The 25,522-nt window shown below is 34.6% G+C and overlaps 1 protein-coding gene across 3 annotated transcripts in view; it reads left to right on the top strand.

The window, feature by feature from the left end:
- Positions 1–25,522, top strand: part of MS3_00001103 (uncharacterized protein) — a 63,113-nt gene that overhangs the window by 4,561 nt on the left and 33,030 nt on the right. For 2 of the 3 annotated variants that reach the window (XM_051208609.1, XM_051208610.1), the window contains 10 exons: positions 2,750–2,969; positions 6,595–6,726; positions 7,367–7,608; positions 10,458–10,877; positions 14,481–14,893; positions 17,648–17,712; positions 18,552–18,613; positions 21,159–21,241; positions 22,302–22,709; positions 24,505–24,585. In XM_051208609.1, the coding sequence (XP_051070634.1) occupies positions 7,371–7,608; positions 10,458–10,877; positions 14,481–14,893; positions 17,648–17,712; positions 18,552–18,613; positions 21,159–21,241; positions 22,302–22,709; positions 24,505–24,585 (1,770 nt within the window). In that variant the 5' untranslated portion in view covers positions 2,750–2,969; positions 6,595–6,726; positions 7,367–7,370. Of the gene's footprint in view, positions 1–2,749; positions 2,970–6,594; positions 6,727–7,366; positions 7,609–9,778; positions 10,878–14,480; positions 14,894–17,647; positions 17,713–18,551; positions 18,614–21,158; positions 21,242–22,301; positions 25,514–25,522 lie in introns of those variants that run through there. The other variant, XM_051208611.1, reaches the window with a different exon arrangement.

Here is a 25,522-nt window from a genome sequence, read left to right on the forward strand (position 1 = left end):
GACCGATTATATATCAGTTACAGTGATTAGAATTCATGAACTGAGTATTTGTCACTAAACACAAATCATATTAAGAATGTATTGGAAGTCGATAAGCGGAGTCCGCACTGAATTTAATATGACAAATTCATCTTAACCGATAATGATTTCTTTTCTTATAAGTTATATGTTAGGATTGCCTGAAAATTGTTTTTCTTTGTCATAGGTACATTTGTTGGCCATTTATCTATTCTGCGAATATACTAAGAATCTTATTCACAATCATATAACATTCGTTTTTATTTCTTTTATACTACGTCACTTATCTACCCTCCTTTATTCCCACTTTGTGTATCCTTATTTTCAACTTATACAGCAGCTCGCCTATGGTGGAGACCCTATTCTATCTAAATGATCTCGACAAGCCTGTTAGTCGGAGCGTGCCAATGAGTTAAAAGCAGCAGTTGCATCTAGTGACTTCCGGAAGTTCTTCTAACTCATCCGAGTCAGTGGCAGCAAGAAGTCTGGTGTGAGCGGAACAATCTATGAAGATGACGGGATGCCGATAACTAACATCTATCGACGTCTATGACTATGGGCAGAGTTTTTCGAGGAGCAGTTCAATTGTTCCGCTGCCCCGGCAACATCGATCAGATCGTCCTACCCTCCACGGCCTGTGACGACCGATCCATCTAACAAGGCGGAAGTCTGCAAGGAACTCCAACTCTTGAAGCGCTACAAATCACCAGGCCCAAATGACCTACCTCCTATTCGTTTTAAAGTTATTGGCGACCTTCTGGTTAAGGATTTAACTGAGTTGTTTGCAAATGTCTGGCAATTAGAGAGTGTTCCAACATTGTGGAATGAGTCGATAGTTGTCCCTATCTTTAAAAAGGGTTCACGTCGTTTCTGTAACAACTATCGGGGGATAAGTCTACTTCCGATTGCGTCCAAACTGTTGGCTTCCGTCATACTTTGTAGGTTGTTCAAAAACCCGAGAAAGATTGACTCGCAAGGAGCAGGCTGATTTTCGTTCTGGTCGAGGATGTATTGATCATATCTTCACCCTCCTCCAAATGTTAGAACACCGTCATACTTATCACAGGCCAACAATCGTAGTGTTTCTCGACATCAGGACTGACTCCGATTCGTTGGACAAGACTGTTCTCTGGGATTGTCTATCGAAGAAGGGTGTGCATGAGATGTTTATTAACATCCTAAAAAGCCCTATATACAAACACCTCAGGCAGAGTGAGGGCATACAACCACCTTTACCCATCGTTCCATTCGGGCAGTGGGGTTAGGCAGGGTTGCCCAATCTCACCATTCCTCTTCAACTTTGCCATCGATGACATTCTGGAAACAGCTCTGATGGATGTAAGTAATGGTGGTGTGGATCTGTTGCCTGGGGAAAGACTTTTCGACCTTGAGTATGCGGATGATATTGTCTTACTGTGCGATAATGTCCAAGCCATGCAATCCGCACTTAATCAGTTGGCAATCAGTGTCCGTAGGTATGGTATGTGCTTTGAACCTTCAAAGTGCAAAGTACTTCTACAAGATTGGCAGGATCCTAATCCTGTACTCACCCTGGATAGTGAGCAGATAGAAGTAGTCGAGAAGTTTGTGTATTTGGGTAGCTGCATAAGTGCTGGTGGTGGCGTGAGTAATGAGATCAGTCCACGTATAGTCAAAGCCACGGTGACTTATGCCAATCTGGGCCATCTTTGGCGCCTTCGTGATGTTAGTTTGGCTGTAAAAGGTCGGATCTACAACGCGTCGGTGAGAGTAGTTCTGCTCTATGCTTGTGAAATCTGGCCTCTCCTAATTGAGGATATTAGACGACTCTCTGTGTTTGGTCATTGTTGTCTCCGAATGATTGCTGACATTCAGTGGTAGCACCATGTTAGTAATGCAGAGGTTTGGCATCGTATGTCTGAGAACAACGACGATCATTCAGTTGATGCCACTATCTTGAAGCATCGACTTCGGTGGCTTGGACATGTCTTGCTAATGTCGTCCCAGAGAATTCCACGTCGTGTATTATTTGCCGACTCTGGGACTGGTTCTAAAAGTCGGAGAGGTGGTCAGTGTATGAAATGATGTCGTAGTATGAAAGGGAGCTATACAGGACTGGCTTCTGTTGGTTCTTCACGACTCCGTGATTGGGGTCCTAGAGACAGTGCAACACTGGCTTGAGACGTTATCAGACATGGCTCAGAATAGAAGCAATTAGCGATCCTACTGTAATTTTATTTTGCTTTCTTCATAAAAATAAACGTAACTTATTCAGATGGAAGAATTCTTGCTGGTTGTATTTTTCCTAACTGAACTGTTTCTCCTATTATTATTATTATTATTTATTATTATTATTATTATTATTATTATTGATGATAATAATAATAATAATAGTAATAATAATAATTTCACTCTCATACACTAATTTCTGTTCATCGTTGTTCTCTTTATTATACGCACTTTACCTCTTTCTCTTCACAACCTCATTTTTATTATATGGTGCATACGTATTTGGTGCCCCTTTCACCAATGTTTGTGTTTTCAAATAAATGAATAAATAGCTAAGAATTCATGGAAATTGGTCCAAACACTTGTGACAAAGTTGTTCAAATAGTCTGTCTGCAGTACTTAGTTAAACTAGTCTAAATATCAAACCAAAGTTGTTGCCTCGGACCTATTTATCACATTTTCTGATTCCTTTTGCTTGTCGTCATACTTTGTGTTTCCATTTTATATTTTTTTCTGTTTGCAGACACATTTTGTGTTTTAAATAATTTATTAAAAGGGATTTACAACGATTTTACTAACGCTTATCGACGCTTTGAAGAATCAGATGTTTCATTTCAAGTGTCTGCGCAGCGCAGAATTGTTGCACGACTCAATGTGTTAGTTCTTATATCACAACGTGTATTCGAGGCTGTACGTGGACTACCTCACCTAAGAACTCCTCTTCTCCGATCAGTATACCATATGTAAGTCACAACTAATTTAGCTATAATTTCTTAAATTTTGTTCACTATATAAAATTTTTATCATTGATTACTTGGTTTGGTTACTTGGTCAGTCACAAATTTGTATCTGTTCAAGTTGTCGCATCTCATACAGCAAAGTGAGAAGAGAAATTAACAGGTTAAGAAACAGTGTACGAGAAATAATATCGATGATATTGAATAACTGAGAATAAAAAATAAAACCAGGTTTTTAGTTCTGCGGTCACACTCTCAGATCTATAGGACCACTACTGATTCAGCTTCTTTATCAGGTCCCTTAAGGAGAAATATCCTTCTGCGGTGTAGGCAACTGGTAAGTGACAGCTGTCTTCATACCCCTATCAGCACGCGATATCACGGTATTGGCGATTAGATCCCTCCATGACCTACTAATAATTCTGCCATACCCACGACTAACCCTGCTGGTATATCTTTATCACCACACCCCACCAATGTTAATAATCTGAGTTCACGAAATGTTATTCCTTTTCTCCTGAAACCACACTCTAAACTACATGTTGGAGCTTCTAATGTTCGAACCTTGTGTCAGATAGAACACCAGGTTTCTTTAACTAGGACTCTAGAATCTCTCGCCATCGATGTATGCTGTGTTTGAGATGGTGAAGATTTGTAGCTCAGGTGGATGATTTTGGTGGAGTTTTGTTCTCTGAGCCCAGAGAACAAAACTCCACCAAAATGTATGCTGTGTCTCCGAAACTCACATACAGGATCCAAGTACGGTTATTCTTTTGGCTTCACCTTATTGATATAAAGAACTGGGACGATTTACCCTTCGCGTATCTGCACAACCGATTGTAATTCTTTTGGCCTCGCTGGTGTAGGTCTTAAAATTCCGGCTGTTAGCTAGACTCTTGGAAAAAGACAGGTCCGTTGTTCACTCTCAATCCAGGAGATTGGACCGATGGGCAGAACATTTTGGGGAACAGTTCAACTGACCTTCAGTTACGCTTCGATTACGCACTGTCTCCAAGCAGTCTAAATGGTGAATTGATGTAGGTCCTCCAACCTTTAGTGAGGTTGAAAATGCTATAGGCAATCTAAAGAGAGGGAGACCAGGAAGGCCTGGTAGATATACTCCTGGAATTTTTAAGTATATTGGTTCTAGAAAATAGATATATTTTTCGACGTCCGACAATAACTATATTCCTTGACCTTAAGGTAACATTTGACTGTTGATTGTGAGGCTCTTTACTACTGTCTGTCATTGAGAGTTGACCAAACAATTACGCCAACCTTGTGGAGGCTCTCTACTCTAACACTACTGGTCGAGTCGAAATCTATGCGGAACTCTTATCGGAGTCGATAACTTCAAGTGTTCATCAGGGTTGTCTGCTTTCCCCACTTTTATTTAACTTTGTCACATACATCCCTTTAGAGTTAACGCACTCATTGTCAGACTTCCCAAAGGTCGATCTTCTACTAAAATACTCACTTGTTGACTTAAAGTACACAGGCGATATAGTTCTACTTGGTGCAGACGCTGACAAAATGCAGCCTTTTGACCACTAAACAACAATGGAAGCATGTTTGAGATGAGATTCTCACCTCCGAAATGCAGAATGTTGCTTTAGGATTGACCTGCATCAGCGCTTGAACTTATGATAGAAAGTGAAGTGGTTGAGTACATCGACCGCTTCAATTATCTTGGAAGTTTCATTGTTCCTGATGGTCTGGTGTCTGACGAAATCTTGGTACGAATTCAGGGAGCTCGATTGGTCTTAGCCAACTTGCGCTACTAGTGGAGTAGGCAAGGTATTCGTTTGCCAACCAAAGAACCAGTTTATAGTGCAGTAGTTTGCCTCGTTCTACTTTATGGGTGTGAAACATGGCCATTAAAAATAGATCTTCGTAGGCTACGGGTATTCGACCATAGGTGTCTGCGAAGTATTGTCCGTGTATTTCGGGACCACCGAGTAGACGATTCCTGGCTTGGGAATATGGTACTAGGTGAGGATGGCAAATCAATTAAAGAGGTAGTAAATCTTCATCAACTGACGTGGTTGGGACATGTATTATGTATAGCCAATCATCGCAATATTTTCTGGTGTTGAAGTAGGTGAGAAGAAAGTTGGGGGCGGCCAAATCAGAAGGTGGCATCAGTTCATGTAGTCATTGACAGTAGTTTATATACTACCTGGTTGGGGTCTGGGTGATTACCGTAACTAATGGTTAGAGACTTTGAATGACATGGCTTAAAATCGTTCGCATGATTGATAAAAATAAAGTTATGACTGAATTGTTTGGGCGACCAAGCAACCTAAATAATTATCACAATAGATGTAACTAGTAGTTTAGTACAATAATCTATGCACGGATACTTAGTGTGATTGATTTCAGTACTTCTAATTACATTTTTATTCTATGTTTAAGCTATAATGTCCATAGTTATTTAACATTTTTAAATCATCTCTAAGTTATTTTCTTGTGGTTCTTATAACTGAATGATAAACTGATGTTTGAGTGGTCATCGATGCATTAATATTAAAGTCCAATCACCGAATATATTGAACATCTTTTTTATTATTTTTCTTATAATCTGACTAAAGTTTACTTAACGACGTTTTTCTCGTTTCCATATTTGTGAAATGATAAAATAGCATTGTATTAGCGTTGTTAGTAGGTTATTGATATTTTTGTTTCACATCAAAAGCTAAATTTTGAGCTAACAGAAACTATACGACCAATTAACTATAAGTTTATGTACATATTTATCATTTTAATAATTAATCACCCGGTGTCTGTCTGTTAGATGAAGTTCGATTATCATCTATTTAATTTTTCGTCAAATATTTCTCAAGTTTTTGACATTATATCAAGTATTTTCGTCTCGGTATCTTGATTATTGTAAGGAAATATCAGGAATACCGATGTCTTGTTTATTACTCAATAACTGTATGGAGATGATTTTTTAGTTAGTAATGATTATAGAAATGAAACAAGAATAGTCCTAATAATAATAATAATAATAATAATAATAATAATAATAATAATAATAAAATAACCATGCACTTTGCTGACTGCATTTCTTCATCGAATCCTTAATGTTTCCAAATCATTTTTTAGTTGTCACAAGGAAAAGTGGAAACTCAAGGTTATTTGAACTAATATCGAATTTCCTTTCATCGTAGACTAATGTTAAACATCAAAAGGATTGAACGACTGCTTCAGTCTAGTTCAAGACTCATCACCATTATATATGTGCTAACTCTGGATTGATAGTAATATATAAATCCTGCTGCTAATATGATTGGTTCCATTTAACCTCTACTTAGTCAAAATTCATTGATTTATTTGACTTCATCTCAATCCATTTCCAATATTAGTATAATCTCATTGAAGAACACTGATTAGTAGCTATCTAACTTTCTCGGTGGGAATCCTTTACTTTTGATTTTTTACTCATTTGATTGTCGCCGTTGGTAAACGTTATTTGTAATTAATTTCGTATTTTCTATTATTAAGTGCTTAAATGTATTTCAAAGAAGATTTAAAGTTTCATATGTATTATTCGGTTTTCCAAACTAATCATATACGTAAAGTTTAAACATTTTAACCCTTTCTTATATAATACTAACTTTCTATTCAGTTTACGTTTACCACTTTGGCACCACAACCCTTCACTGCGATGTGCAGCTTTACGTTGCCTTCGTTATTATGTACATAACAGCGTTGATGTTGAGCTACTCTTGGAATGTCGTCTAGATCTATTGATTGCTCGGTGAGTTTTAAATATTTCAAAATAAGATTCAAGTCTCTGGTATTTATAAACGATTGCGCGCTGTTCTGTTTGCACTTAATTTCCTTTTTTGACATGACTAAGTACCTAAAAGGTTTTATTCATAAGTATAAGAATTTGGTTTATCTGGTCCACAAAAAAGACAATAAAAATAGATTTGCAGACAGCGGCAATACAATTAAGAACAACAATCAATATTAGTTTCAACAGAACAATTTGTTTGTCGATTATCAAGAAATTCTTAAAGCTCACTTCATTCCTTATTAGGAGCTGGTAATGTTCAGAAGGACAAAGAAAACGTGATTAAATGGTCCAACTCAGAGAACACAGTACCTCCCAAATCCTCCTCTTGAGCTATGAGTCTCTTCATCATTTAATTTGTCGTTTAAAAACTTTGATTTTTTTCCACGAGATTCCAAAACTATACTTGGACTAATTGTTGCTTTGAATCGCATACATTTAAATTTTTCAGTAAACTAATACTGTCTATGAGGTGTAATCTTAATCTTGAAGCTTTGCAAAAATAAATGTGTCTATTGTTGATCAACATGTTTCTATATGCACATATTAAATATCAGAAAAAATGTCAATTGTGTATGTTTTTTGTAAAACTTTACTGTAGATGTATGGACTTATCTTATTATCCCACAAAGTTTATTTTATCAAATGGGTTGTCTGGAAATTCTTCGGCTACCTCGAGGGCAAATAATAATCCGCGTACTAAATTCCTTGTCACATCGAATCCAATCAGTTCTACGTGTTATTCTTCATCTTACCAGTTGAGTGAAGAATCATCAAATCATCAGCTAATTAGTGATCATTATCAATCCTCTGGAGTCTTATTAAAAGGGACAAATGCTACCCGTATGTTACATTGTTTTATGTTAGTTTTGATTATTTCGTATTCTATATGGTGCTATTTGGCTATTTCATGTGATAGTATACTTAACGATTGGGTGTTAAGCAATGGTCTATGCGAAATGATGTTTCAATAGGTTTTAAAACGAGCAGGGAAAATGATAATGATAATAAGTCTGATAGTAGTAATCAAAACCAGCCCTTCGAACCAGAATAGGTTTCATTTGTCAAAAGAGTATCTTGCTGTCTATGTAGAATATAAGAAAATGACATAGTCTTTACTAAGTTCGGGTTTGCTTCGTATCCAAGCCATTTGATTACGTAGTCTGTAAAATCATACCCATAGGCATTTTATATCCGGATTGATGTGATAATAAAAAGTTGGGGGGTTTGATATATACATTGTCCTGTTTTCAACACTACCAATAGTTCTTAGATGCCTATCTAGACACAAACTTCTCAATATGGTGAGTAGGTCACTACCGAGATCGATGGATGCAAAAACTTCTCTTAATTTTATATAGGTAACTAATGCCTTGTTGAAACACTATGGATACTGATCACCGATCGATTAGGTGAAGTTTGAGTTGTCTGCATATAATTGCACAATGAGATACTGTCGGCTTACTCAAATATGAAGAACCTTCAACTTACAAGTCTTCACTGTCACTATAAACATAAAGTGTTTTTGAAGTGATTAGATCAGACAACCTAGTTTAGCATAACTATCTGTAGGGAGCGAAGCTGTTAAACAGTTATGTACTCTAATATTGTTTAAGTTACCTTTGTATAGAACTTTCAATGTGTCGATAAATATTTCAGTATAACAAGCAGTCCCAGACCACAGTCATTTTCAGCTAATAAAAGTCAAACCTAATTACTAGCTAAATAAACCGGTTGTTAGCTTGCCATATGTTTGTTAGTGGAGAGAGGCTATGTGAATATGGAATCCATAACCTGATTGAGACCTCATGAGTTATTTTTTCTATGCGTTTCATACAATCCGAGCACAAACTAAATTTAATGTAATTCACTTACAAAGTACAGATTCGTGTGATCGACTTTGAGCTTGGTTTTCGATACAATAGCTAAGGATACTACTCTCCTAGAAAGCACTTAAAAATGAAACATTAGAAATAGGAGACAAGGTCAACTAATATTTGGTTGGTTGTTGAATTTTGAAGGGAGTTTTATGGGTGAATGTGATCTCACTCTCAGATGTGATTATAAAGACAACATTTTGACATCTCTACTAATTGATTTGCTTTATTTTGAATAATCTAACATACGGCTCTTTAGGTATCTATCATAGCTTGATGAATATGATCTGTCTGTCTTAGTGCTTAGAGCACCTATCTTTCATGTTCAAACTATGCTCTACCTACTTCGGCTTTGGTTTGCTGGATTGTAGTATTAACCCCTCAAATGAACATCGTTAGTCAAATTCGATGATAAGAATCTATACACGGAAATGATTAATACCATAAAAAAAATTAATCTTTTCAAATTCTTTATCTAATCATGCAACAAGATGCTTAGTTGATATAATTTATAATCTCACGTCTTTGCAATGGACTCTGTAAAGGAGACATTAAACAATCTTTACTTGTTTGAGCTGGTATAATTCTAACGACCAGTGATATATATATATATATATATATATATATATATATATATATATATATACAAGACTAATGATGTGGAGATCTGATAGTTAGTTGTATTGGGAAATGCCTAGTGATAAGAGATATATAAGCGATTGAAATGGTAAAAATGATAATGATCATCATAATTTAGTATAAGATAAAAGCTACAAAATATGTCAAAACAGAACACGATAGAAGAAAAACGAGAATTAAAATCAATATTTAGAGAATCATAGTACAATAGTTCTTTTAGGTATCGTTGTAATTGTACTAGTCAAAATCAAATTGTGTCGCTAGTTTAAGTGATGAATGCACATACAGTGTTTTGCATTTTTTTTCTTGTAAAAGTTTTGCCTAAAGCTCTACGGACAGAATTCATGTCATAAAAACCAAGGCTAATAAATTTTATTTTATATGGGAAGTATTTATTGAAATTAAACGAGATTGATAATAATTTATTTATATAACAGTTATTTATTACTATTTTTTTAGAAGTCAGCTCCTGTTTATAGCTTTTTGAATTCCTTTAGATAACTGTTCAGTTGGGTGGTAAATAAAGATAAATGAATCTTCTTTTTGCGCGTGGTGTTAGGAATATTTTCCCGAGGTCTTAACACAGTGGAAGTAATGTGATTGATGTACGTCTTCTAATAGTCGATCAAACTAGTTGGGCAATATAACGACCTAAAGTCATTCATTAACTTAGAAAAGACACTGGTTTATACAAGTAGCATGTTGTCTTCTTGATACTACCAATCAACCACAATTTCGACAATCTCAGCACAGGTATGAAAGTTTGGTTGACCTTTGGGAACTTTCATCACTTGTAGAGTAGAGAATATATCTGTCTACCAACTAAAGCGGTCGCATATTGCTCAGTAGTTTACTCTGTATTCTTTTATGGCCACAACTTTTTTGACTATATGTTTCTTCGAAGTATTGCCTGTGCTTCGTGAAACGATCAAGTAAGTAAATTTAAGATTAGACGGAGGTTACTGGAGAAAGGTGGGGAATTGGTCGATGGTGTTGTAGGCTCTATGTCAGTAATGACTGACTGGTAATTTTCGCGTCATTGTTTCTGGATTATCGGTTTTATTAATGGTTTGTACGCTCCCAATCAGGGAATGGGTCGTTAAACATAAATTGATGGTAATAATTTCTTGTACATTAATTTTTTTTGGAATACTTTTTAAAAAATCATTATGATAGGTTTCTCTCGTCCTCGTTTTTCGGATACTGATCATCCTATAAAATCAACTATAACAACTCGAAATTCCTCACCACCTTTTCTGTCTTCTATTGGTGAGCGCCAAATTGTACTGCGTTTGATTTACTACCTCACTCAACTTACACCACGATTAATTCCTCCAAGTATAATTCATGCTGTTGCTGCTCCTTGTTTAGAAGTTCATCGTCATTTGATTGCTAATTCAAATGAATCTAGTAATAAAGGAGATGCTCATGCGGCATCAGGTGTGGGAGTTCCTGCAGTTGTATCACGTCATATACTTCAAAATCGTCCTTGTCGTATTGGAGATTTTGGAGAAGCAAAAGTTAAAATAAATGATTTTAATGATCTGGAGCTAGATACAACTATCCGGGGTTGTTTACTAATTCTTGCTGAATTAGGTGAGCGTTTTGATTTGGCTGTCTATACCTTCTAAACTAAAAAAAACATTTATTGCTTATTTTTGTTTTACCATGTTTCGATTAATTTATTTCTTAATTTCATGAAAATTCTCTTATTTTACTAAGATTTTATTTTCATCAATCAGTATTCAGTAAATTTGCACTCTACTGTGAGTCTCAACTCTGAATAAATCAATCTAGAAATTAGTGAGTTATGTCTTCAATTTATTCACTAATAATGATTCAGCATCAATGAAAGAATAGTAACTTGTTCCATAAATAATTGCCTCTTTCAGTTACTAAGTCCAGATGTTTGTTAGCTTTTTCAACGCGTTTGATTTTTACTCGTTAAGCTTTTGTATTATCCCGTTTGTTGATTAATAGAATTGGACTCTGATTAGTTTTCGTTGCCATAATTATACCTCTAAAGGATTGCCCGTATACTTTCATTAGTTGTACCGGGACATATTTGTATTAAATAAAATTTCAAAAAGATATTGTCGTTTTGTCACACGTTTTAGTATGGTTGTATTGTAGTTGATGCTATCGTTTTTTAATAAACAAGAAATGCGTTAAATAATAAGTCTGGTAAATCTATTATATCATTTTTTACTTATGCAAATTAATATTCACACTAATTTCATCAGTAATCGCATACGTACTGGCATAATAAGAAGTAGACAGAGATAATGGAAAAAGAGTCGTACTTAGAAAGCTGGTATCCTGTAAAATCACATGTGCCGAAGCAGCGTGACTGTATTAAGATGAGGTCGTTTCAGTTCTCTCTCTCTCTCTCTCTCTTATATATATATATATATATATATATATATATATATATATATATATATATATATATATATATATATATATATATATATATATATATATAGTTCACTCTCAGCAAGTTTTTAAAGCACATAGCAAACGAATAAAAATAGACATAACTCATTTAACTACCAGATATGTACTTAATGCTTTACGAATTCCTCGTCTGTATAGTTTTATCTCTTGAGTTCGTCACACTATTTTATCATAGAATGATATACTTTAGGTAAGTCCTCTGACTCTACGAAGTTGGAAAATCTTTAGGGAATCTGAAGTGTGGGAGAGCAGCAGGCCCTGACAGGTTTACCCCTGAGATTTTTAAGGATGGCGGTCCAGTTTTAGCAGCGAGATTTACTGAGGTCTTAGGTAGAATCTGGGAACTGGACGTAACCCCATCTGACTGGTCTCAATCACTGATTGTGCCAGTCTATAAGAAGGGACAAAGGTCCTCTTGTGACGGTCCCAGAGGAATCAGTTTGACTAATATAGTGTTTAAAGTATTAGCTTCAATAATACTTCGACGCCTAACCAAAGCTCGTGAAGAACAGACTAGTAAAAATCAGTCTGGTTTTCGACCTGGACGTGGTTGTATAGACCAGATATTCACACTACGTCAGGTCCTAGAACATAGACATACATTCAGACGCTTCATAATCGTAGTATTTCTCGACCTTAAGGCGGCATTTGACTCTATTGATCGTGATGTTCTATGGCAGTGTCTGTCACTGAAAGGAGTATCAAAGAAGTACATTAACCTTATAAAGGCTCTACTCGAAAACAACTGGTCGAGTGAGAGCTTATGGTGAACTGTCATCAGAATTGATTACCTCAAGTGGTGTTCGTCAGGGCTGTCCACTCTCTCCATTCTTGTTTAACTTTCATCGTCACCCAAACTAGTGATAGGGAGTAAAGTAGTCGAGGGTGTCGACCGCTTCACTTATCTCGGAAGTCTCATCAGCCATTGTAGTCTGGTGTGTGACGAAATCTCAGCATGGATACAGAAGGCTCAGCTAGCTTTTGCGAACTTGCATCATTTATGGCGTAGGCGAGATATCCGTCTACCAACCAAAGGACGGGTTTACTGCGCAACAGTTCGTTCCGTCCTACTTTATGGCAGTGAAACACGGCCGGTAAGTGAAGAGGATATTCGTAGGTTACTAGTATTTGATCAAAGGTGTCTTCGAAGCATTGCTCGTATATCATGGGACCACCGAGTAAGTAACGCAGTTGTTAGGAAACGGGTACTAGGTAAGGGTGGCAAATTAATTGATGAAGTATTGGAGCTTTATCAGTTGAGATGACTGGGACACGTGTTATGTATGCTCAACCACTTACTGCCCCGACGTGCGATGCTTTCTGTCGTAGAAGTGGGTTGGAAGAAAGCTAGGGGTGGCTAGACCAAAACATGGCACAAATCTATGAAGTCACTGACAAGTGGACTGAGCCATGTTGGTAGGTGTAGACTACCTGGTTGGGGTCCGCGAGATGATAGCGACCGATGGTTAGAGACCGTGAATGACATGGCTCAAAATCGTTTGCAATGGAGCAGGTGGATCCACTCTTTGTGTTCTCCCAAATTCTAATCTTCTGAATTCTTGGTGTCCATTTTTTGTCTTTCCAAATTTATTTCACTGTATTATACTCCTTGAATAACACCTTCAAACCCTAATCTTTCGGATTACTGCTTATACTCTTAGTACCTCTACTACTATGAGATTTGAATCGACAATTGTATCTCTGTGCTAATGTGGTACGGTAACTCGAACTGATGTATGTACGTACGAAGTTCTACGTTGTTACTGACTGACTGATACTTTAGGAAGTCACTAAAGTAGATTGCACTTTTTGAAGCCACCTTGAGCATGTACACTCAAGATATTCGTCATATGTTGTGTACTTTAACAATTAAGTTACTATTCTGGGCTGAATTTCGGGATTTTTTATTTTTTAAACGAACTGATTGTTGATTTCCAGTTTAGATCATGTGGTCACATCGTAACGATACCTCAGGCTTAATTGTTAACACAACTCACCAAACGTAAACTAAGGTCGTAATAAACTACAATTGATTAGCTAACAAGGCTTTTTCTTTAAAAAAATTATACAGTTATGTATTGAATATTATTACAACAAATATTAGCAAGTGTCATCTGAGACAAAGGTGGTTGTAAAACAGTGACTCTGATTTGTCGATCGGTCACCCATCAGTGGAATAAGGACTTGACTATCAGGCCTAATTCTTTACTGTTTACTCAGCGTTGTAGTAGTTAGCAGCATTTTCTAGTCTTTGGTTCATGATAAGATATCACTTTTTAATGACGGGTTTAATTTCGAACCACAATGGTTCCATAAAGTGTTGCTATCATCTAACTGTGTAATCCGAAGTGATTAAGGTGAATCAGTGATCCGATATCAAGTGCTTCAACTATGCAATTCATCTCTTTAAATAATCTTTTTATTTGTATTGCCTTTAGTTTAAGTGATAGAGTGATTGCTCAGTAGTTAAAATGTTCAACTTCCATCTACCTAATCGTGGACTCGAACCCTAATGCATGTATTTCGGTTTGAACAATCGGGTAATATCACTAGCCCATCATACTTAGAGTGTAGCTCAACTCCAGATACCCCAATCTGCACCTGACAAATGAACGAATGAGTTAAATATCGTGTGACCTTGATGAATTAATTCTAGTTTCATAAACAACAGGAAAATATCCTTTTTTCTTGAATATATTTTATTTGCAAATAATTAACAATCGTTGTCTTCTCTTTTTCTAGTTATTTTAGCCCTAGAACGTCTAGTTGTACGCACAAATCCTTCAATTGTTAATCATTCGAAAATTAAATTATCTTATTCCAATTATTACCATTACTATTACCACTACTATTATTGTCATCATCATGATGTCGATCATGCCAACAATCATCGACAGTTTTATTATTATAATAATAATAGTGATAATAACAAGTTGAACGTTTCAATTGATAATGGAATCAACGAAAAGTTACTGTTATTGTTTCCATTCATTGGACAAATTATAATTCAAGCTTTAATGACTACATTCGTGTTCAATAATAGTACAATGCATACATATCATTCATCACGTATTCACGAAGCTGTTATTCTGTCGTTGATTACAGTTCTTAATCGCTCAGAGTGTACACAACTTTTACCTAATAGTCTTATTTCGGTAAGATATATCTTGCATATTGTATTTTTAATTTATATACAATTGAGTTGAATACCAATATAAATTGGTAAGTTATGCAAATCTCACTTGTGAGTGCGGCCCGTGACTAGCACTTTTAGAGGCAAAGTACTTCTGCAAGGCTGGTAGGAGCTTGAGCCTTCAGTTACTTTCTGTAATGAGTTTTTGGAAGTAGTCGGAAAGTTTGTGTATTTAGGCAGCTGTGTGTGTGCTGGTGGTGGCGTGGCAAGTGAGATCACGCTACGTATAATGTGAGGTAAAGCAGCTTACACCAATCTGGGTCATCTTTGGGCCCATTGTGATGTTAGTCTGGCTTTAAAAAGTTGACGTTACAACATTTCGGTGAGAGCGATCCTGCTCTATACCTACAAAACACTGACCTCTGGGTTGAAGATATTCGGTGACTTTGTTTCCCATCATCGTTGTCATCGAAAGATAGCTGACGTCCGGAAGTTACGTCTTGTTACCAATATGGAGGTTTAATGATGTGTATTTGGGTGCAGTGAAGATAACTCACTTGGTGTCAACATCTCGAAACACCAGCTTCCGTGGCTTGAACATATATTACGAATATCACCCCCAGTGAATTCTAAATTGTTGATTACTTTCCGACTCTGGGACTGGTTGGAAAAGGGTGATAAGTGGTCAGTTCATGGCATGACGCAGTGGTAAGGGGGGAAAACAGTATAGGACTGGGATCTGTCGGTCCTTCACGACTATCTAGTTGGGGTCCTAGAGATTGTGCAGCACAGTGGGTTAAGACGTCAACAGGCATGACTCAGAACGGAGGTTGATGGAGATCCTGCTGTAATGTCGTTTAGTAGTCTTCAAAATAAATAAATAAAAGGAACTTCTTTATTTGAGAGTATACTTCCTAGTCATATTATGCTATTCATTCACTTCTTTCTGATTCTATTCCTTACTCCCCACTTCATTTATCTCTCCACAATCAAGTTTCCTTATTTGTGTGTCGCATGTTTATTTCGGTGCTCTATTGTACCAGTATTTATCTGTACTAAATATATAAATGAATAAACTGGTGATTTATGCTCTAGTAAAAGAATGTCATGAACTTCTGCTTCAATCATTCAGTTGATATTAATGCCTATTTAATAATGAAAAATTTTACACTATTTTATTACAAAATAGTACTGACTGTGATGCCTGACTATTTTTATTTGCGCTATTTGTTTATAGATCAGTGCAATTGGGAAGTTTTGACGCACAGACTGTGTACGTGTGCGTTGTACAAAAATTGTTAGATGTAACCTCAGTGTACTGATGACCTTGTGTGAGCCAATCATTTTTGAGATATCCCTTCCCCGATTCTTGTGCTAAATTTGAAGGCGCAGGGAAGTATAGCATTTATCTAATTAAGAACTAAGTAAGACTGGTTTATATCGAGTTCCATAATGCATGTGACGTGATCTATAAGCTATACTTTATCTAACTGTGTGCTTGTTCAAGGGCATTTATGTGGATAGGAATTATTTTCCCAATCCAACCCTCCTAACCCTAACTCACAACACTCTCCTGACCTCTGATACCTAACTTGATCGTCTTTTCGTTTACTAAAATAAATAAATCAACACAGAAGAGTTCATTAATCATATTAAAACTATTTATCTACTGAAAGTTTAGTGCTGTTTATCAATATTTGTTTCATAAGCAAACATTATTTCTTGATTTGTTAATATGTCGCTCAAGGTCGTTCCTATAATTCGGTTTTATCATGTAATCTGATGTTAGTTACTTAAATCTGATTAACCGAATTGTTCTTATGTAATCGTTATTTTATATTTCTGCTAGCCATGATAAGTGTGGTCTATAATTAAAGCGACACACTTACTAGAGACTATGGTTATAACAGTTGATAAAATACAAATTACCAACCTTAATTGATAATTATCAATATTTGTTTTCTTCTGTGTAGTAAGAAAATAATCTTAATGAAGTCCCAACTTATGTACAGGGATTTTAGCCGCATTCTCGAGTATGAGGGCTAGTGATAAATTACCGGTCACCCAAATCAAAGTAGGCTTAAATATTGTTTAAATGAACTATTCAGGTCGTCATATTCAACTTAGGACTCAGTATGTTTGCATATCATCCCAAGTCGCCTCACCACATCAACAAAGCAAGCCAGCATTAACAACGTAGATAACAAAAAGCTCAGATTAGTAATATTAGTGTCAATGATAGTATAAACCGTACTAGTCATGGAGAACATAATTCAGAAAGATTAAATGAATTTACAGAATAAAAGGTATGTAATAGCACTGAAATTCAAGATCTAGCTGATGATTCATTTGTCCCACTGTTATCATTTTCGTTTCATGTCACCCAGTTTCTTAAACCATTGATTAAAGTTACTTCAAATAAGAAGTCTACTTCGACCTGTTCCAATGTTATGTGTCGAAATAGGCGTTTGCTAGGGATATATGGCACATGTCTCAGCCTACTCAGTCGATTGTGATATATAACCGATTTAGAAATTCAACAGTTGAATGTCAACTCACTTTTACCACTAAACCACTATAGTTCTAACTCATATCACTCAGCCATAGTATTCCGTTACTTTGAAGTGCATAAATAATGAATTTATTAATAATTGTATTATTGTGGGGTATAGTTTTTAGACTATTACCAAACACTTATCATGTGCCTTCTATGCTTTCTAAAAATATTTGTAATGTATTTTCACTATTCTTCTCCCATCAAAAAACTAAATTGCAGAAATTCTTCGTTACTTTCACATCTCCATCATATTTGCTGCCCCGATCGAAATTACCTTTCAATGTGTGAGTTTATTACAATAAATAAAATTATGTATTTTCTTTTAAATTATGCCAGGATTCAAGAAAATAAAATCAGCAATAAATTCATTCTATAGCATCAAAGTATGCTTTTGAGTTAAAATACTATGCGTCTCTATTCCTTATTGAATTTCAAACGTGTTTATTTTTTATAATTATACACAATCAGTTTATCGTAGTTATATGTTTGTATGTTTCCGTTGAGCTGACAGTGAGAATCATGTGTTTTGTTTGGGTGAAAAAAGCGTATTCTAATAGGATATTGGGTAAATAAACTATCCAAACACAGACAAATATAAATCTTGAATTTCGAGAAAACCAAAAGGTGACGGTACGATAAAAACTTAATAATCTCCACAACCCCTATACTGGTAAAAAACCTTTGACTTAAAATACATCAATCAAAGACCATTTATATTCCTTCATAGGACACTCAGTTTGTGGAAATAAAGGATATAAATTCATGGACTTTAAACGTTTACTAAAGTCGCTGTTTGGAATGGCATACTTTCTGCATTTCTTGGTTCCTATGATAATGGTTATTGACATACTGTAACAAAATTGTTTTTCATTTGATTTGTTGACCGATAATTGTCGAACTAAAAAAACAGGTATATCTAAACTCATTCTGTGCGTTTCGATCTCGAAAGCCTATCAATATTTTAACCCCTATTTAGTCTGATTAACTTTCCTTTCCTTTTCTGTAAACTAGTGCTTAAAAATTTAAAGCTTTAATCAGCACTTTTTGACATGTTATATGATGTTATTTGTGTTCTCTCTCTTTTTTCTCTGTTAATATGATTCTCACTGGATTGCGATGATAGATATCCTTCATTTCCAATCTGTGCTAGAAATTGTCTAATTCTTCTCCTTCGTTCATGGCCAGGTAAAGTTTCCATGCAATTTTCTGTATTCATTTTTTTAATTGTTCTTTGAATATGTGATGATTTTAATAATATTATGGACGTATTTATGCTATATGTATTTCGGTACCATCGATTTTGTTTTTTAGAGTTAATTTTCCTTTCTGTCATCTTGTGTGAATAAAGCATAATTCATGATTTATTAGATACACATTTATCATGAATCCATATTCGATCTCTCATTTTTAATTGTGAATAGATACTATTAAATATGATCGTTAAAGACGATTCAAGAACTGTTCAAAACTCTGATTTTTCAGTTGTTATGTACCATTTTTCGTAGTGTCTATTCAAAACAAACAGCTTTTTGAATTGATACAAATTTGCATGAATAATCGCTTATCTAAAATTATATATTTTATGAATTAGAGGTTGTTACATAAAAAAGGTTTGTAATTGTTAAAGTGAAATTGAATACCGATCGACACATCGAGTGACAACTACTCACGAGATCAAATTGTTGACGTCAATTGAACTGACATACGAAGTCAAGACAGAATAGGTTTCTCCTTTGACAAAATAGCACGCTTATGTATAAAATATTGAATACACGAATAAACATTGTTAAAAGTTATTTAACAACTATTAGAGGATATGCGAACTGCAAGTTCATTAAGCTAAAGCATAGACCGGTTTGAATTTATTCTGTTTTGTTCTTGTCATGGCTATCGGATAATATATCCTGTTTATGAGTTCTGTATACTTTCTGAATATGATTGTTAGATAGATAGGGTTCTAGTGAGTAGTGCTCTCCATACACCATAGTTGTTCTTTTAGACTTGTCAATATTTCTCTTTTAATTAACAGAATCAAATAGTAGCTTTTAAGTATTATTATTTTTTGACGACTTAATAAAATATAATATTACTCTCAGTCTAATGGTTTCGTTGACACTTTTTTGGAGTATATTTCCTAAATTGTGTTAACTAACTAAAATCATTTGGAAAATTGTTTTAATTGATAACAGCTGACAGAGCTGTTTCGGTCCTAGTGTATACCACTTCTCATCAGTGTGTGCTTAAAGCCCTACCGAAGATTGAATTTTTGATTTTTATGGTTTGCTTCGAACACCATTGTTCTAGAAATCAATAACGCAAAGCTGTTTTGGAAAATTTTGTTGCCCTCTTCATAATATCCGTCAAACAGGCCTACACTCCTCTTAATTCAATGAAGACATAAATTATTATTATTGCAGACCACAATGTTTAGTCTTAGAGAGGGAGTAAGAGAGAGGGACGGAGGAATAGAAGAAAAAATATCCTAATTTCCGTTTGATTATACTAAATCATAGATGCAACATACCCAGAACTATTCTTATCCTACTAAGGATGGAGAAGTAACATTATATCTAAAGAAAATACCAAACATTATTCTTTGTGTTCTTGATATACTATTGATCAATTTTAAACTAAACGGTACCAATGTTAATAGCATTCCCGTGGTTATTGCGTTAATGTGTAAAACACTATATTTTACAGTCCATGTAAACTGGATAGTCCTTGTTCTCAATAAAATAAAGGGTTCTAGTCGTTTTATTTTCGCAGTTAGCTGGATAACATTCCGTTTATTCTTAATGTTAAACGCGCGAGTGTCAAATGGCGAATATTACTATTGTCTTGATTAGTATTACATTTGTAAATTGTTTACCTCAAGTAACATTAACTATGTCATTTTATGGCATTGGAAAACCTATTCCTCCGTCTGGTGCTCTTGCTTTTGATCTTAAAGCATTGGGGGGGGGTGATCCGTCAGTGAATTGGTTTCGTCAACAGCAACCACTTGATCAGTACGTATCATCGAGGTTTATCTATCAATCCTCACTTTATCCACCTATCAACCAAAAGTTTCGTCTCATCAAGTCATAGAGCCTTCTTTTGTAACAATATTACTCAGTTGTTAACTTTCTCTTTACAATTTAATAGCTATACTTAGTTGTCATGGTTCGTTTTTTTAATCACAACTTAGGAGGTTTATGAACTTCGTAGTATTGTTCTTGTATTGTTTATTTGTAGTGTGTGCTCGGGTATCACATTTGCGAATTGCTTTCAACTATGTCTTTGTTTGATTCGATCTTTTAGTTTTCTTTTCTAGTATTTTCGTTATTTAGTGGTAATTAAAAACGGTTTTTCATAGTTTTTACCAAGTTATAGTATCAGCTCATGAAGTTATTGACTGCTGAATTAAACCGTGTTATTAAGTAAAAGCTACCAGGTCATTCATCCTTTCTTCTCGAACCATATAGTCTTCTTTTACCATCACTGTTGTTATTACTCCTATTACACTGATTTTTCTTGTTAATTTCATTTCGATATGTTATTGTGTTGCAATTTGAACCAATGCATATATTTGGCAGGTTCTACATTTTTTGTGACTGACTGTTAGCTATTCTAATACAATATATAGTTTTTTGGATGTACAGCATAACCACATAATATATAGCTTAAAGAAAACACATATTTGTTATTTTTCATTCTAAGCCTTTATTTATTTCTATTTTATTATTAATAGGTATTTTCCATTTTATTCATGATGGTCTCCCAACTTTACAAACTTTACTGTATACGTTGGCTGTTGGTAATACAGAAATAAGAGTGAGTTGTCAGAAGATATTAACTTGTTTGATCAGATTTTTTTATTCACTTGATAAAATATACTAAAAACGTATTTTCAGTTACACTATAGCTACCAATTTAACCAATGTAAATACACTAACTTGTATTATATATAAGTTTTTGCCAGTTAAGTTTCTGGATTAAAATCGTTTGCACCTCATGTTTGTGCTTAAGGTTAGATTTCATATAGACCTGGTAAAGAAATGCTGGGACTGGCTTTATTATCGCTAATGGTAACAAGAGGAGGACCCAGTGATCTTTGTTGATTAGTTTGTGGATTCATATTTACGGTGAGTTATTTAACTACCTTGCCACTCAGATATAGGTAGGTGTAGTGAGACTCAGACTTCTGACTTTATAGTGCAATTCAAATCTTCCTATATCATGTAGGTTAGTGATTCTAGCTATTTACTTAAAACTTTAAGCCTAATGTCATCCTTCACTTCATTCTTGAATTGTATTCTTCCCTTTTGAATTACAGCTTCTCTATATTCAGCTTTTTATCCGAATGGATATAATCATGTTCCCTTCACTAAGTCTCAACTTGCTAATTTCTGTACTCTTTGCACTGATAACTAATTATTTAACATGACTTAGATATGCAGTTGTGGTCGGCGCTGCATTGTTTATGATTAACTGACTGATTCAGTGTGTACAGTCTGGAGTGACATGTATGTTTAGACGGATAGTAAATACAACAATAAGCACACAATAAAACGCCTGTTCAGATTGCTATAATTCGTACAATGTCACAGAAAAAAACAATCAACGGACACAGAAAATTAGTATAATTAATAGAATGTTCGAACACAGATACATCGATTATCCGACTGAGTTATTTTTCCACTAAGCTGTAACTTTAAATTAATGATCATGGAGTGAGATCATAAAGTATACTTGTATCTAAGAATAAGGATATTGGTGTTATTTTTGAGATGAATGATGCATCTCAGAAAATGCAACGCAAATAGATAAAGGGTTATTTCTTGCATTAAAGTGTTGAACTCATTTTATTTTCGTTTTTCTCTTTATTCCATAGAACCAAATATTAAGCTTATTATATGGTTTATTCCCAACAATACCTATACCTCATTCATCTGTCAAGGAATTAGAACCAACCATACTGGGTCTTATTGAAGCACTGTCTACTGGTTCGTTCTCTTTGTTGCCTGTAATAAATCTATCGAGTCCACCAGGGAAGAGAAGTGATTATTTACGCAATGAAATGTCATGTTCATATTTGGACAGTTCTTCACGACGTCTATTCTCACTATTACCAGTAAGGTGTATTTCATCATCGTCATCTAGTGCTTGGAATATTGAAGGTGATTTCATTCCTGCAGAAGGTTGTCGTCTGTTAACTAAATACGATTCTATTGGAATTGATTTAATGAATAATTATTATGCCATATTACTTGCTACATTGATTCAAGCTGGATTATATGAGGTGTGTGTTTGATCTCGTTTTTTGTATTTATGTATGTACGTGTATAAATATGCAGTGGTATTATTAACTTAATTACTTGTGTTAACTACCTCTCTCGCTTAATATTCCCATTTAACTTTTGCCTAGATTGTATAATTTTTTCTGTCTTTTTATTTGGTTATTATAACAGTGTGAAATGCAAATCAATCCGAATCTTCTCAGTTTATCTATAAATATGTGATCATTTTATGTATGTAAAGTTAACCTGAATCATTATATATATCGATTAACACTTATTAATAATAGTAATAACTTATTTACCAAATTTACTAAAAGTAGGCTCGGATTTACTAAGACGCAATCAATTTAATACCTAGAAACTAGTACACTCGTATTTACTTTTCAGTAAACATATTTTTGACTCAAAGCTTGTTTGGATATTTATGGAAATATGTTTGACCAGTTGCAAGGTTATTGCGACGAGAATCATTATTTATAGCTTTAATTTTTGGTTAAATGTTTGGAGTCAGCTGATAGATGGTCATGAAAAATGTAAGCAACTTCAAGGTTAAGGTCAGTGAGCTGCCCAGAGTAGACGGCAATCAGGATAAATGTCCAAACAACGACAACACAATTATGGACAACAGCTAATAAAAATTTGTGTCAACATGACAAGCTGTTAGTTAAATATGTGGGGCATTATTGATAGTTACAGGCTACCTGGTTGGAACCCACACTATTACCACGATTAGTGGTTGACGACATTGATTGACATGGCTCATAATCGGTCTTAATGCATTCGTTCTCAATCTTCCTCTAGATCTTCAGTTCCAGTATTCCTGCATTCTATCTTTCCGAACTCATCCTCATCATTGTTGCTGCTAGATTATTATGTAACTCCTTCAGTATTTGTCTTGTTAAATTAATCTCTTCGTGCTGTTGTTGAAATATAATAATTCCAACTGCTCTTGTTAATTTCCGTTGTATTATGAATAGATTAGTGTTGTGTCTTTAATGTGGGACTTGATGCTTGTCTTATATGTTCGACTCAGTACATATTTTCAGTAGCCTAAGTTATAATCTATCCCGGTTTACAGTTCCAGTATGTATAGCAATGAATATTAAATTTGGAGCTTCACTTCAAATGCAAATGCTAACGAAATCGTGTCATCTGTTCAGGTAAATCCATATGCCATTGAAAACTGATCGAATTTGTTTCGAATTATTGGCTACGTTAGTGTAAAATCCTTAGTAGTTAGCAATGAAAGATGGGACTATAATTTATAGACGAATCAATCACATTTAAGATAGTAGGTTTTGGATATTGGCGCGGGATTCATCTGCTCATTTGGCTAAATACCATTTGGGCATGGTAGCTGATGTTAGTTCGTGGTCAAAACACTAAATCTAATTCCTAATCCTAACGTTCAACTGTAAATCCTAATTCTTATTCCTCACACTAATATATAATCCTCATTTAACCCTGGTCAGTAGGTGGACATTTTAAGATCATTTTAACGTTGCTCAAAGATGTTCCGTAAATTATAGTCTTACCCAATAAACTTCTATTCAGTCATTCAACGTCGATTTTCTTAAATTATTAACAAATAGTTTTACATAGTTACATTATTGATCTCACTCACGAAAATTGCGGATTATGTTAGTTAGTTCTTGAGAACATACAATTACTTTTGTTTAATAGTTGATAATCTATTTAACTTCTTTAAACTTATCAGTTCACATAATACAGTGTGAGGACAATGTTGTGTACCAATCTATGTGGAAATATTAATGATTTTATTTCCTTTTTTTTCAGGCTCTGATTCGTGCAGTTTCCGATTCAAATCAAGTAACATCTACTCGTGCTGGTTATCTTCTTGGTTTGTTGGCTTACAAAGTAAGTTTACATGAATGTCATTGATCTGATTCCATTTTGTACATTTTACCAAAAATGTAGTAGTAGTGGAACTTATTTACCAAATTAAAATTTACTCAAACAACATTTTGGTTGAGATGTTTAAAAATACTACGACTCATTGACGTAAATTTGAGGTTGTTTGTGACAGGTTTCGAACTTTAAACTTAATTGTTAAAATTTGAATGCTTTAACTTACTGTTAACCTAATGATTGATAGAAATCTATTTCTAAAGAAATTGTTTGAGGAAAAATTACGATATAAATGGAAATGATGTATTATCATTATGCATTACCATTTAAACAATCATTTCTTTAAACCCATTAAGGTTACATAAATTCAAGTTTCAATTTTTATTCACTCACTACCTAGTACCTGATCTAAGTACTCATCTCTATCATACTGTGTATGCTTAAGAGAGTTAGTAATAGTTTGCAAAAGCACCAAGCTTCTTTCACAACCGAATAAAGTGAAGCTGTATTTGGATTGATCAACTGCTTTTTAACCATTAGGGCATCACTGAGAGCGCATTTATTAAAACAGTTAATATTGTTTTAATATTTTTGTACAATATTTCAATAAAGATCGTCTAAGCTTTCTATTCAGTTCTTTTTTCAATGTTCTATGTTTTAGTAGCATAATATGAGTATGATAAATTGATTCCATTCAACTATTCTGTAAATTGAGGGATATTTATTTGTACAACTGAAACTTTTTGTCATACTGGTTATTGATTCATTTATCTGTAAAGAGAGAAAGCCCACCGCAATGCAAAAAGAACACATTGGTTTACCAATGTCTAAAGGTGATTTGCTAAAAAGTGTTTACTGGTAATAGAATTTTAATTTGTATCCTGTATTAGGTACACTATAGATTAGGTATAAAGTACACATATATTATCTATCTGTCTATATATAT

Source organism: Schistosoma haematobium, chromosome ZW (assembly GCF_000699445.3).
Source record: "Schistosoma haematobium chromosome ZW, whole genome shotgun sequence".
In the NCBI taxonomy this organism is placed as follows: domain Eukaryota; kingdom Metazoa; phylum Platyhelminthes; class Trematoda; order Strigeidida; family Schistosomatidae; genus Schistosoma; species Schistosoma haematobium.